General features: G+C 41.8%; 1 protein-coding gene across 4 annotated transcripts in view; it reads left to right on the top strand.

Moving 5' to 3' along the window:
* The window catches only part of ptprfa (protein tyrosine phosphatase receptor type Fa), a 498,031-nt gene that overhangs the window by 476,003 nt on the left and 6,321 nt on the right, over positions 1-15,707 (top strand). For all 4 annotated transcript variants that reach the window (XM_060919685.1, XM_060919687.1, XM_060919683.1 and 1 more), the window contains 2 exons: positions 5,110-5,236; positions 12,849-12,974. In XM_060919685.1, coding sequence (XP_060775668.1) covers positions 5,110-5,236; positions 12,849-12,974 — 253 coding nt within the window. The remainder of the gene's footprint in view (positions 1-5,109; positions 5,237-12,848; positions 12,975-15,707) is intronic.

Genomic DNA, 15,707 nt, shown 5'->3' with positions numbered 1-15,707 from the left:
TGTGAACTGGTGCCTTTTGCTATTTTGGATTTTTGAAAAAAAAAAAGTATTTTTCAAATTTTTTACATTAAAAATAGATTTTGAATTAGTTTCAAAGAGCAAGGTTCGTTTCCAGAGCATATATCCAAAACTATTCATGATATGGATTTGAAACTTGGTATACATGTTAACAAGGTGATGTAGATGTGCCTTTTCATACTCAGAAATTTGAGAAATTTTAATTTTTCATGTTTCCATGGAAACAATTTCAGACTTAGTCTCTCAAGTTAGTCTTAGGGGTAGGTTTTGTTTCCGGAGCAGAACTTGAAAACTATGAGTGGTATGGTCTTGAAAGTTGGTATATGTGTTGATTTAAGTAATGTATATGTGCATTTTGATACTAAGAAATGTGAGAAATTTTAATTTTTAGCTCATCTGGACCAAAGGTCCGGTGGGTTTATGCCATGGGCTACTGAGGTCAATGTAAAGAGGTAGGGTTGGTTTCCTGCAGCAGAACTTGAAAAATGTGACAAATAATATCTTGAAACTTGGTATATAGTTGGTATATAGGGCGGGAGATATAGATGACTCTGTCGTTTTGTTTTGTTTTGTTTTTTTCCTCTGAGAGTGTATGAGGCAAGTACATTCTGATAAGAATTATGGGTGGATTCCATAATAATGGGGGAAGTCATGGCCTAATGGTGAGAGAAGCAGCTTTGGGACCAAAAGGTCGCCGGTTCAGTTCCCTGGAACAGCTGGAATGGCTGAAGTGCCTTTGAGCAAGGGCACCTAACCCTCAACTGCTCCCCAGGCTGCTCTGGGGATGTTGTACATCTGTACATCGCTCTGGATAAGAGCATCTGCTAAATGCCTGTAATGTAATGTAGCAAAATGGATTCAAGCAATGCTGCTTTCAAATTTGGCTGAAATAAGGAAACTCAGAGGGAAGCTTGTTGATATCCTTTATCTAAAGAGTGTCAAAATGCAGCCTTGGTAACTGGAACACAGTCATATACCATATGGCAAAAAGTATGTGGACACCTGACCATCATGCCCATATGTGCATATTGAGCATCACATTCCAAAGTGACACCCCCCCCCCACCCCCCCACACACACCCACACCTTCTTGCTATAACGACCTCCACTCTTCTGGGAAGGCTTTCCACTAGATTTTGGAACATAGATGTGGAGATTTGTGCTCATTCAGCCACAAGAGCATTAGTGAGGTCAGGCACTGATGTTGGGCGAGGAGGGCTGGAGCACAGTCAGCAATCCAATTATCCCAAAGGTGTTCAATGGGGCTGAGGTCAGGGTTCTGTGCCATGCAAAGCCACTCAAATTCTTCCAAACCAACATAAGAAAACCACATCTTTATGGACCTTACTTTGTGCATAGGGATATTGTCATGCTGGAACAGGTTTGGGCCTCTTATTCTAATGAATTAAAATCTTATTTACAGTATACAGACATGTTCTAGAGAACTGTGTGCTTTCAACTTTGTGGCAACAGTTCGTATATATGGGTGTGGTGGCCAGGTGTCCACATATTTTTGGCCATGTAGTGTAGCTCAGAGATTATATAGACCTGAACTTAGCAAACTTTAAACAGTGTACAAGTATTACATTGATATAGTAGGTTTGGACCCGTTTTGCCTACGTTCTCAATGTTCTGAAAACCTTAAATATGTATGGCTGCTTACAATTAGGTGCTTTTTATCCCCTAATACACTGACCATTGGCAAAACTGACCCTCATTTGCATTCCCTAAAGACTTGCCCTTCCCAGAAATAGTTTATGCCCAAATTTCACCCTTACCTCAGCGGATCAAGGTCAAGGCGTTTTTATTGTCATTTGGCGGCACGGTGGTGTAGTGGTTAGCACTGTCGCCTCACAGCAAGAAGGCTCTGGGTTCGAGCCCAGTGGCCCACAGAGGCCTTTCTGTGTGGAGTTTGCATGTTCTCCCATGTCTGTGTGGGTTTCCTCCGGGTGCTCCGGTTTCCCCCACAGTCCAAAGACATGCAGATTAGGTTTAACATGGGGCGGTCTTGGGCTAAAGTGCCCTTGAGCAAGGCACCTACCCCCCCACATCCCCCCCACACACACACCCCAACTGCTCCCCGGGTGCTGTTAGCATGGCTGCCCACTGCTCTGGGCATGTGTGTGTGCTCATTGCTCACATGTGTGTGTTCACTGCTTCAGATGAGTTAAATACAGACAGGAATTTCACAAGGGTATATGTGATGAATAAAGTTCTTCTTCTTCAACCATATACAGTTGGCAATACAGTACACTGTTAAAATGAAACATTTCTCCAGGACCATGGTGCTACATAAAACATCACAGGACAACAAATCTACATATAACAACATAAAGTGCAAGAGTGAAGTGAATCTCACCTGGATTCTGTAGATTTGAACCCAAGAACTGCTAGAGTCATAAAGACTGTCCTGTGTTAATTCCAAGACAGTTATTCACAACCTACTCAAATGAACATTCTTTCAACACATTTAGTACTGTTTGGCTTTACTTTTCTATTACTGAATACTGTATCACCAGCATCACCCAGAAGAGGCTGGGTTCCATTTTGGGTCTGGTTCCTCTAAGGGTTTCTTTGCAAGTGGTCTGTTATGGGATTTAATACATTTCCACATTGTTAGGAAAAGTCACAAAGGTGTATTAAAAACAGTACTGGAACATGGAGTACTATTTAAAATCATGTTACAGACAGCTGAGGTCTCAGAGGAGAGAATGCAATGGAGACACTGATAAAGACAGTGAGGCACCAACAGATGGAGAAAGACAGAAATGGATGATTTGATGTCACAGGTGAGAAATGGCATGCAGCACAGGGTGAAAAGAGCAAGTGACATCTAGAGAAATCAATGAACTTGCACAGAGGTTTAAAAGAAGGAATCTGGGGAATCACTCCACCCATATCTCTCTCTCTCTCTCTCTCTCTCTCTATCCCTCTGTGTTTCTTTCTTTCTGCCTATGTCTTTCCTTTCTCTCTCCAACCCTCAGTATACCTCTTTCTGTCCCACCCTTTATCTCTTTCTTTCCCCTGTGGGACGAGACAGCCTAGTGTTTCTCTCTCTCTGTGCTGTATTTATCAGGTTAAATAGACTTTATTGGACAGACAGTCCATAAGTCTGGTGTCATGCATGACCAAAGAACCAGTGGGCCTTTACTCGTGCTTACTGCAGTTACCATTTTTGGCCACTAGGTGCAATAAATACTCATCTCATTATCTGTAGCCGCTTTATCCTGTTCTACAGGGTCGCAGGCAAGCTGGAGCCTCATCTCATCTCATTATCTGTAGCCGCTTTATCCTGTTCTACAGGGTCGCAGGCAAGCTGGAGCCTATCCCAGCTAACTACAGGCGAAAGGCGGGGTACACCCTGGACAAGTCGCCAGGTCATCACAGGGCTGACACATAGACACAGACAACCATTCACACTCACATTCACACCTACGGTCAATTTAGAGTCACCAGTTAACCTAACCTGCATGTTTTTGGACTGTGGGGGAAACCGGAGCACCCAGAGGAAACCCATGCAGACAACATGCAAATTCCGCACAGAAAGACCCTCGCCGGCCATGGGGCTCGAACCCGGACCTTCTTGCTGTGAGGCAACAGCGCTAACCACTACACCACCGTGCCGCCCTGCAATAAATACCTGAGAATTAAAATGATGTTGCACTGCCGTATGATTGTGCAAAATCAAGAAAGACAAGCAAATTAACAAACCATTGGCACATTTTTGTCAAATAGTGACATTTTTAAAGCCATTTGTTACTCGAAGTGGTATCTATTATTTAAACAAAGTTTAAAATGTAGTGAGTTGAGGATTACTTTTTGTTAAACAGTTGGCCTACATGGTGGGGCAATTTACCCCAATGGACAAGCTGCTACTGCATCCATGGATGTACAAATAGCCAACTGAAGTGCAACCTTCAAGAGTCTGAAAGCTGTGGCCGGCTAGCTGTGCAATCAAAGCCACTGGCACAACATCTCAGACTGGGGCTATGTCTGAATATGCATACTTCCATACTATTAGTACACAAAAAGCAGTATGTAAGGTGTCTGAATTTGAATGCAGCCTGAGACTAGTCCCAGCTAGATACCGTCACTGAAGTGTGAGGTATCTGAAACACCTAGTGTGTGTGTGCGTGCACGCGTTCCACCTTACCTCTTATAAAATTGATGACCTTCGCTAAAATGAAACCCATTACTGATTCACATTTGTCAGAAATAACAGTTCAGACTGTGCTTGCTTTTTGCTGCAGTGTCACATCGCCCTCTGCTGTTCATTCAAAGCAACTACAACACTGTACACTTAGCAATCTTCTTCTTCTTTAGTGTTCTGCCTGACGGTACGTCCACTCTGACGGCTTCAGCCATCAAAGTTTCTCAGGAAGGATTACAGTAGTGGTTTTCCGTTGCCTTCTACTGGATTATTATAGAGGTTGTCTCCTCTCAACCATTCACACATTCACAATTTAGAGTACCCGGAGGAAACCCATGCAGACACAGGGAGAACATGAAAACTCTACACTGAAAGGCCCCTGTTAGTCACTGGGCTCGAACCCAGAACCTTCTTGCTGTGAGGCGACAGTGCTAAGTTAGGTTAATATGGGACAGCCTTGGGCTGAGGTGCCCTCGAGCGAGGCACCTAACTCCCAACTGCTCCCCGGGCGCTGTTAGCATGGCTGCCCACTGCTCTGGGTATGTGTGTGTGCTCATTGCTCACGTGTGTGTGCATGTGTGTGTTCACTGCTTCAGATGGGTTAAATGCAGAGAGGAATTTCACAAGTGTGTGATGAATAAATTTGTTCTTCTTCTAACCAGTACACCATCATGCCGCCTCACACTTAAATAGGAAATTCAAATGCAAACAATGGCAATTCTTGCGTTGTCTCTTCTTTTTCTAACTGGAAATCTCTCTTTACCCCAATCCTCTCCCTCTCTTAAATTCATTATTTCTCTCTTTTTTCCTCCTCACACTCTCACCCCTTCTCGTTTTCTTCCTCCATCATTCCCTCCTCATTCATTCTTTTTCTACTTCTTCAGTCTCCCTCATTAAGTGTTACTCTTTTTGTTCTCTGTGCGTGTGTATGTGTGTGTGTAGGCAGCAGAAGGCATACATAGCGACACAGGGACCTCTGGCCGAGACCACAGAGGACTTCTGGAGAATGCTGTGGGAGCACAATTCCACCATCGTAGTAATGCTGACCAAACTCCGAGAGATGGGAAGGGTAAGTGTGACATGGCAGTGACATCATGCAACAAAACAGCTGACTTTCATTTATTTCCAATAAAAATTAAAGATTGCCACTAGGAGTCCACTTGGAAGGTCAGTGAGTCACATCGTATTTGTTTCAGTGAAGAGCTCTATTAGATCAGGGGCAGATGAGCATATCGAGCTTGTTGTGAGGCACAAAAGATCAGTGGCGCTCGACTTTATACAGATTAGTCTATCAGGAGTATTACATCCAGTAAGTGTAAAGAATGCCAAATGGGAATGCTTAATTTATTTCTAAACTTCTACACTGGAGTACTTTTTTATTTTCATTGTATTATTTAAAATAAGCCCTAAGTATGACACAATGTAAATGATATGAAGTCTGTAGCGAGGTAGTTTGCTTAAGTAAGGAATGAAAATCTTAGGGTGTGCTGTTTTATGAAAATAATCAACAAGGTGGTGTGATGCAGCTCGATGCAAAATGTCCACCAAACAGGCATTATTGATTTTCCAATAATGTCATGACCTGAAGTGTTTTATGCATCTTATACCACAGCAATTTTCAAACACTAACACCTTTTTTTTTTAAATTCAGGAACAACAAACTATACATTTTATCTGTTTATTGAGGTTTTTAATGTTGTGGAACAGCCACGAAACAAGACAGTTCTGGTTATCACTTCTGTCATAACAGCTATAAACAGTTCACCCACCAACAACCTCTTAGAAAACTCCAGCTTATCAACAATTACAGTTTTTTAATCATTTTTATAGAGTCCCTTGTGTAAGTTTTGTTAATATATCGTATTTATAATATTACATAAACCTGTGATTTGAATAAGTTAGCTCTACTGCCTGAGCTGCTCTTATAGAAAATCAACACCTTCTGATCAATCAGATTTGACATTTCAACAGTTCTGTGCGATATGATTTAGTAAATCAGACTCCCACGTTTACAGACTATCCTATTCTACAGTAATGTGCAAAAGTTTTAGGCACTTATTAAGTCCTTTATTAATTTTGTCTTAAAAGTTTACTTTATGGCTTCTGCATTTGTGTGTCAGTAGAAATGAGCAAAATGTAGACAGCTAAACATTTATTTTCTATAAATAAATAAATAAATAAACAGTACAGAGAATTTTTATATGTCATGAAAGAAAGGAGGGAGGGGCACGGTGGTGTAGTGGTTAGCGCTGTCACCTCACAGCAAGAAGGTCCGGGTTCGAGCCCCGTGGCCGGCGAGGGCCTTTCTGTGCGGAGTTTGCATGTTCTCCCCGTGTCCGCGTGGGTTTCCTCCGGGTGCTCCGGTTTCCCCCACAGTCCAAAGACATGCAGGTTAGGTTAACTGGTGACTCTAAATTGACCGTAGGTGTGAATGTGAGTGTGAATGGTTGTCTGTGTCTATGTGTCAGCCCTGTGATGACCTGGCGACTTGTCCAGGGTGTACCCCGCCTTTCGCCCGTAGTCAGCTGGGATAGGCTCCAGCTTGCCTGCGACCCTGTAGAACAGGATAAAGCGGCTAGAGATGAGAGATGAAAGAAAGGAGGGTATTTAACAGTTATTCCATGAAATCGAGTCGCGACAAGGCACATAGCAGCGAGTTGGCTATAAGCCACATACGACGAGATTGAGTGGAATAACTGTTTTATTCTATCCACATTCACTGGATTTTGAGAAACAGGGCATTTTTAATTTTTTTGCAAACTTGATAAATAAAATCTTTATACAAAATATCCAACAAAATCTGCTTAGAATGTAAACAAACCGGCGAAATGACAGAAGAAGAAGCACAACTTTATTCATCACAAGCTTGTGAAATTCCTCTCTGCATTTAACCCATCTGAAGCAGTGAACACACACATCCACACACACGTGAGCAATGAGCACACACACATACCCAGAGCAGTGGGCAGCCATGCTAACAGCGCCCGGGGAGCAGTTGGGAGTTAGGTGCCTCGCTCGAGGGCACCTCAGCCCAAGGCCGTCCCATATTAACCTAACCGCATGTCTGTGAAAAATGCGATAATAATAATTCTTGAAAAATAAAAAAAAGATACGTTCTTCGCATCAAATACTTTTATTCTACATTTTGTTGCTTTTTTTGTGTATTTTTTGGGGTTTTGTTTTCAAGTAAAGTTTTTTATTTTGTCCTCAGTTGGTTCAGCAACACGCTCCGCCATTTTGTTTTTCTCTACTCACAGTATATGAGCTGATATCCTAATAGTAGAGTAGCCGATCAGAGCACACTTATTGCTCATATCCAGTGAATGTGGATAGAATAATAGGTAATAGAGCACGAAAACATAATTGAGGCTGTCTGGGATCTTACCTACAGAAACAGAAGAAATTGAAACAGTTTGCAGAAGAACTGTAGCAAGTTCTTTGAAATGGTTGGATAAAAAAAAAGCACAACTTATTTCTTGATAAAATTGATGATGCTGTAGCTTAAGGCCCGGTCCCACTGCACTTACGGATGCAAAGAGGATGTAAAACGTAAAAAATCTTTGCCATCCGTTGGAAAACGCTATGCATCCGTTGTGTAATCATTGCATACGTGCTTCATACGCTCTATCCATCGAGCATCCGTCCACTGTGATTTCATCCGCGCAAAAAGTTTTGAGCTGCACAAAACTTTTAGAACGGATGAACTTTCCGCCGTGTACGATGTAAATCCGCGACATATACGAGCAACAAACGTTCTATGTCCGTTATCATCCGTTAAACGTCTGCTGTATCCTCTCTGCATCCCCTGGGCATCCTCGCAACTCACATCCGCTGCAGCTGAAAACGGAAAGAGGGAGGAAAGATAAGGTACATGAAACGTCTATTCATCGTTAGTAGCACGGAAATAGAACGGATGTAAGCGTATGCATCTCGTATATAAAGTATTCAAAACGGACAAAGCGTTTATATCTGGGATGTATCTCGTATATTTAGGATGTCTGGAGTATGTCTAGAGTATGTAGAAGGACACCTAGCGGACAATCGATATTTTGTATAAAAAGGGGGAGAAAATCATCTAGTAGTAGAGATGTATCGATGTAGCCGCCAGCACGTCTTTCCGCTTTATGCTGACGGCGTGCGTGCTGCATCCCTTTATATCCGCGGAGCAGACGCAATTCATACCCCCCGCATGCGCAGTGAACGGTCTGCATCCGATATACATCCGCGCAACATCCCCTTTGTTTCCGTTAGGCGTACGTGATGCATCCCCTTCATCCGCTATGCATCCGCTCTTTCTGCTATGCGTCCGCTTCTCAGTTATCACCGGTAACCCCTTCGGAGCTGTCATCCACTTCCATCCGCTTTCATCCGCTAGGCTTCCTATGAACATGCGTTTAACATCCTCGCTATATACTACCCACGTCCGTTCTTTTCCGTTCTGTTTTTGCAAATTTTCGCAAATTTTGTCCATTTCTGGAGCAGATGAAAATGGATAGCGCCACCCCCGAAATTTTGCTCGTCCGCTGTGTCCTTTTTGCATACGTTTTGTGTCCATCGGCCAGTGGGACCGGGCCTTTAGAAAGCTGGTACAGTTTTAAAGATCAGGGTGTTCACACCATATATCGATTTTTAAAACTGTCTGCTATTTATAGTAAAAACTGTAGACCTATAACAGAACCTTTTCATTATACTGTATCCATTTGCAAGCGTCTTTGTTTCACAGCCTTTCCACATGTGCCTAAGATGTGAGCACAGTGCAATCATCATTGTAAGCATTGATAGTGAATAAAAATATAAAATAGCAAATGCCATACTTGGCATTCCATATAATTCAGCATTCGGGGGGTTTTTTTTGTCCATAACATTGCTCCATAACCATCCATCCATTATTTATACAACTTATCTGTCAGGGTCGCGGGGAAACTGGAGCTAATCCCAGCTGACTTTGGGCAAGAGGTGGGATCCACCCTGGGCAGGTCGCTAATCTATCGCAGAGACATACAGCCATTCACACTCACATTCACACCTACAGGCAATTTAGAGTAGCCAGTTGACCTAATCTGCACGTCTTTGGACTGTGAGAGGAAACCAGAGCAGGTACAGGGAGAACATGCAAACTCCATACAGAAATGCCCCAGTTGGCTGGGCATTTCAAATCCCAAACCTTCTTACTATGAGGCGACAGTGCTAACCGCTGCACCACCATGCCACCCACTCTATAACCAATGTCATGAGGCGATAAAATGGATGTAGACATGTACCTGTAGCATTACAGAGGTATAGATATAGCAACCTTGACTTGACTTGCAAGTGATATCAAAGGAAAATAGAAACCCAGATGTCAGCCATGTTGGTGGATATTCAAATGCAGGGTCAAGCGACATTCCATACAAAACATAGTCACGTGTGCATGACTCTCTTTGTTTTTCCACTGCTTTAAGCATTCTTTTAGCTATGCCATACCTTTGTGCTGGATATGGTTGCGGTCACAACAGTACTCGTGACCGTGGCACGTTCTGATTGTTTAGAATTCCGTCCATGATTCGGAAAGAGGGCGAGGAAACTCTGAGGCTTAGTACGGAGAGGAGACGAGGGGATCAGGACACTTCATCCAATGACCATTTCATCCAATAGTTAAGACATTTCATCTAAAGCCTTTTTCATACACACTATCAATTATTTTATAGTTCAGGTATTCTGGTGTTCAAGAATGAAAGCCCGGCAAGAACACCGCTCCACGCTTACAGATTTAATATGATCCAGGCGGCTTTAAAAATTAATAACTCAGCCAACGGAGCTCACAGTGAAGCCAAATTTTACAGGCACCTCCCTCTAAGCCTCCCCCTTCGAAAGAGCACAGTCTCGGGTCGGTAGGACCACACCTCGGCCCAGGATTCACGAACGAAACCCCTGCGAGAGTGCTGCTCAGCACCTGAAGATTTAATATGATCCAGCCAGAAAGAGACATGCAAGCGAGCAGCCTGCAGTGACAAGAGAGTTAATTCATCCCAGGGTCAGCAAGTGGCACGGGCTGACACGGTTACCCCCCACCCCCCTTAATATGCGCTTTAGTGTTGAAGTGCATGTACTATGGCACTCATTTGCTTTACAAAAATGTGTTTTGCTTCGGTCAAATTCCACTGAGAATTCCTCCTTTTTTCAAACAAACAAATACCTGAAATATAAAATAATTGATGGTGCATATGGAAAAGGCTTTGGACGAAATGTCTTAACTATTGGACGAAAAGGCTTTGGATGAAATGACCTGTATTTGTACTCGATGGTCGGTAGAAGCGTCTTATCTTCAGAAAAGTTTGACTTTTTTAAATAATATGGGTCAAAACCACACATATCTATCTTCGCTCGATCGTTCAAATCGTGGTAATACTGGTAATACTGAGAAAATTCAGCATTGTTTACAGACATGCTTTCAGGGGCTGCCATCCTAGTTGCTTTGTGGACGCTCATGACATAGCACATTTTGATCACCTGGTTGCAAGTCATCGATTAGCAAAGCAAAGTGGGCAGGGCCATGTGGTGTGGTACATATGTGGAATATGAGTTATTTTGACCATTCTGAGATCAAGGGTTCGGGTTAGGGTTAGATAACAATAAACTTAATTTAATTTATTTAGCGTTGCTATAGCGATATATATGTACATACATTATGGGTGGGAAACCACTACAGCTTGCGCCAATTGTACCTAACCTGCATGTCTTTGGACTGTGGGGGAAACCGGAGCACCCGGAGGAAACCCACGCGGACACGGGGAGAACATGCAAACTCCAACTAGTTTATTGTTACAGTGCTGAGCGTAAATGAGTACACCCCCTTTGAAAAGTAACATTTTAAACAATATCTCAATGAACACAAACGATTTCCAAAATGTTGACAAGACAAAGTTTAATATAACATCTGTTTAACTTATAACATGAAAGTAAGGTTAATAATATAACTTAGATTACACATTTTTCAGTTTTACTCAAATTAGGGTGGTGCAAAAATGAGTACACCCCACAACAAAAACTACTACATCTAGTACTGTGTATGGGCTCCATGGTTTTTAATGACAGCACCAAGTCTTCTAGACATGGAATGAACAAGTTGATGACATTTTGCAACATCAATCTTTTTCCATTCTTCAACAATGACCTCTTTTAGTGACTGGATGCTGGATGGAGAGTGATGCTCAACTTGTCTCTTCAGAATTCCCATAGGTGTTCGACTGGGTTCAGATCAGGAGACATACTTGGCCACTGAATCACTTTCACCCTGTTCTTCTTCAGAAATCCAACAGTGGCCTTAGATGTGTATTTAGAATCATTGTCATGTTGGAAAAGTGCACGACAACCAAGGGCACAGAGTGATGGTAGCATCTTCTCTTTCAGTATAGAGCAATACGTCTGTGAATTCATGATGCCATCAATGAAATGCAGCTCCCCGACACCAGCAGCACTCATGCAGCCCCACATACTGTAAGGACACTGCCACCACCATGTTTCACTGTAGGCACCATGCATTTCTCTTTGTATTCCTCACCTTTGCGACGCCATACATTTTTGAAGCCATCAGTTCCAAAAACATTTATCTTGGTCTCATCACTCCAGAGTATAGAGTCCCAGTAGTCTTCATCTTTGTCAGCACGGGCCCTGGCAAACTCTAGGTGGGCTTTTTTTGTGCCTGGGCTTTAGGAGAGGCTTCTTTCGTGGACGGCATCCATGCATGCCATTCCTCTGCAGCGTACGCCGTATTGTGTCACGGGAAATAGTCACCCCAGTTTGGCTTTCTACTTCTTTAGATAACTGCAGTGAACTTGCATGCCAATTTTCTTCAACCCTTCTCACCAGAAGACGCTCCTGTCGAGGTGTTAACTTCCGTGGACGACCTGGACGTCTCTGTGAGATGGTTGCAGTTCCATCTTTCTTAAATTTTTGTACCACTTTTGCTACAGTATTCTGACTGATAAGTAAAGCTTTGCTGATCTTCTTGTAGCCTTCACCTTTGTGGTATAAAGAAATTATTTTCTTTGGGGAATTCTAAAGAGACAAGTTGAGCATCACTCTCCATCCAGCATCCAGTCACTAAAAGAAGTCATTGTTGAAGAATGGAAAAAGATTGATGTTGCAAAATGTCATCAACTTGTTCATTCCATGCCGAGAAGACTTGGTGCTGTCATTAAAAATCATGGAGGCCATACAAAGTACTAGATGTAGTAGTTTTTGTTGTGGGGTGTACTCATTTTTGCACCACCTTAATTTGAAGTAAAACTGAAAAATGTGTAATCTAAGTTATATTATTAACCTAACTTTCATGTTATAAGTTAAACAGATGTTATATTAAACTTTGTCTTGTCAACATTTTGGAAATCGTTTGTGTTCATTGAGATATTGTTTAAAATGTTACTTTTCAAAGGGGGTGTACTCATTTACGCTGAGCACTGTAAGTGTATAAATTTATCACACATGTTATCTGCACAGAAAAAAAGATTTTCAGTGATGATAACCAGCTTGCAGTAAGTTCAAATAAGGAGCACCTACTTGAGACCACCATATAGCAATTTGGATGCAGAGCTTTGTAGACACTTTATTGCTTTATTTAAAACCAAATCCAAAATCATGTCTTCAAATAATTACCACACTTACACATACATAATTACAATCTGTTTGTGTTTGCCCTGCAGGAGAAGTGCCATCAGTACTGGCCAGCTGAGCGCTCTGCACGTTATCAGTACTTTGTGGTGGACCCCATGGCTGAATACAACATGCCACAGTACATCCTGAGAGAGTTCAAAGTCACTGACGCCAGGGTACAGCATTTCTTTTGTTATATTCAACACTCCAAGTTTGTCTTTATGAACTGGTGCTCCAGTATCTATAGGACTGCCTCGATTCTAAATACCCATATAGCTGGAAGGGTTTTAATTGGACCTTTGAAGACTGCACTTTATAAGAATATGCAAGTTTACTCAGTGTGTATCCCTACAGTATTCATCAGTATTCTATCCTCGACAAAGTATTATGTCTCCACAATCTGTATCAACATTTTAATAGCCGTTTTAAAGGGAAACTGAAGGCAAATTTTTTATTATCAAAATTCTATTTATCTCATTTTATAAACTGTAGGAATGCATTTCTGACAGCTATTTTGTGGCTGCTATAGCAAGTTATGAGTGTTTGAAATATGCTATGTAATATATCAGTCCATATGTCAAAGCAATGGCCGTGAACGAGATTCGCTGAGACCTGTGCGAGACATCGTAGGACGGAAGTAAAATGAGACAGTGGAAATCAAAGTGACCAACATCTGCCAACGTTGTCAAAAGACATGCGCACCCTCTTTCGAATGCTGACGTAATCAAGCCGGAAGTTTTCCCTGTATCCGAAATCGCTCCCTACTCACTATATAGAACACTATATAATGGGGACGCCATTTTGTAGTGCTGTCTGAAACCTTAGTGAGGATTATGTGGGAAATGCGCTCAGTATAATATGTATTTATCACAAAAATACATGCATGTATTTATTATTTTGAAAACCCACCAGCCACCTGATCTGGCACATTTTAATTGTGTGACAGTAATGACGTTAATACCAGCACGACAGTCTAGTCCTTATCCTGTCGTCTTTCCAACTCTTCTCTACTCCATGTTGGTTTGAAGTCATATGGAATAATCTCCATCACTGATAAAGCTGGCAAATCTCGAAATTAATCTAAATTGGAATGATATGGCGATCTGGCCGCTGTGTAAACAGCTTTCAAAATGGTGGCGCTGACACTTCACGTTTGAAGTCTCGCACAAGTCTCGTGAAGATCGCGCGGATAAGCAACGCCTGCCGTGGACCATACGAACTACGTTCAGCATGGCTAAAAACTGAAAAGGCCGATAAGTGTAATATAATATGCCAATACGAGTCATGATATATTAATAAAACCGAAAACATAATTGAATAATACGTTAATTAAGAAATAAAGCAAGTTTAAAAATGACTTCAGTTCCCCTTTAATGTTTATTGTTGTGGAGGTTCTGCACAGTAGAGTTTTGTTAAATATACTGGCTAACTCCATGTTATCTAGAGACCCGTCAACCTGTCTTTTCGACAGCCAATACGAGAAGCTGACGGGTAATTTCCTGCAACGACTGGCTTCAAAATTCCTATTAGAGAAAATTATGATGAAACAAAAATGAGCAATGTTAGTTGCACTGGCAGATCAAAATAAACACCAGTGGACGAGTGGGGACCCCAAACAGTACCATAAATCTGCATCCCACGTGCGTGTTTTTCCGGTACAATGTTTGCACTCCATTATTTCTGAAGCGGGACGTGATTTGCTGCTCAAAACCGATAGCACGCTCCCATTGGCAGTCACATGGCAACCAACACATCACACGGCAACCAACCATAGTCCTTGTTTCATACTACAGCCAGGTTCAGCTGTAGCAACAGAATAAAGGTTGGCCTCTGCAACCAACTTAGCATCTGTACATTGGACTGCCTTGTTCGTCTAAGCTACGCCAAGATAGCCATTGAGGACTTCCCATTTGAGGAAGCCACAGAACTTTTTATGCAACCTCATCTGAGGCGTGTGTGACTCTACTGTTTACACATGCTCAATATGTACATGTAAAGGTTAGCTTCTGTGGTTGGGACAGCCATTACCAATTTAGCACACCATGCTAATCAGGACTGAGCATTGCAAAATTAGGCACAAAGGCTACATGTGCTATAAAATGGCATAAAGAATTTTCTTGAAATTATTTGAGTTGACTGATTCATTTTTCAGAAATTCACTACCTAAAACACCTTATTTTAAGAACTTCTCCCAAGTGCATTTTCATGCCAAGATTGCACCAGAAGACCCCACATTTGCTTCAATATTTCAAATTTTCCTGGGAGAGCATGCTTCCGGACCCCCTAGCAGTTCTTCACTCAGCCATCAGACACCCTTCTCTCAATTTCTAGATAATACCCTGCTAGCTGAGTAGCTAGCTACACAAAAAATATCCTGTTGTAGCTAATGATTCAGGATTATATCAAATAACTCACATGGGATGACTGTTTAATTAATAGTAACTAGTTAGTAATCCTTAATGACAGTATTATTAGTTAAGAAGTTTTTAGCATTTTTTTATCATGTTGTTTATATCGGAGCTAAGATTTAAATTCATATTATTGTCCAGGTTGAAGTTCAGATTGGACTTTCAATCAGAGTTCGTATTGGGGTTCAGATTCGAGTTTATACTCAATTTTATAATTCAGATTGGAGTTCAAATCAGCATTCTTATTGGAGTTTAGATTGGAGATCTTATTGGAGTTCAGATTGAAGTTTTTATTGAATTTCAGATTAGAGGTCAGATTGGAGTTCAAATTAAAGTTCACACTGGAGTTCATATGGAAATTCAGACTGGAGTTCAGATTAGAGTTTATAGTGCAGTTCTTACTGGAGTTGAAATTGGTGTTCATATTGAAGTTCAGATTAATTTCTACTGGGGCAGCACGGTGGTGTAGTGGTTAGCGCTGTCGCCTCACAGCAAGAAGGT

The sequence above is a fragment of the Neoarius graeffei genome, chromosome 4 (genome assembly GCF_027579695.1).
Source record: "Neoarius graeffei isolate fNeoGra1 chromosome 4, fNeoGra1.pri, whole genome shotgun sequence".
Classification (NCBI taxonomy): Eukaryota; Metazoa; Chordata; class Actinopteri; order Siluriformes; family Ariidae; genus Neoarius; species Neoarius graeffei.
This window is presented reverse-complemented; position numbering and strand designations above follow the sequence as displayed.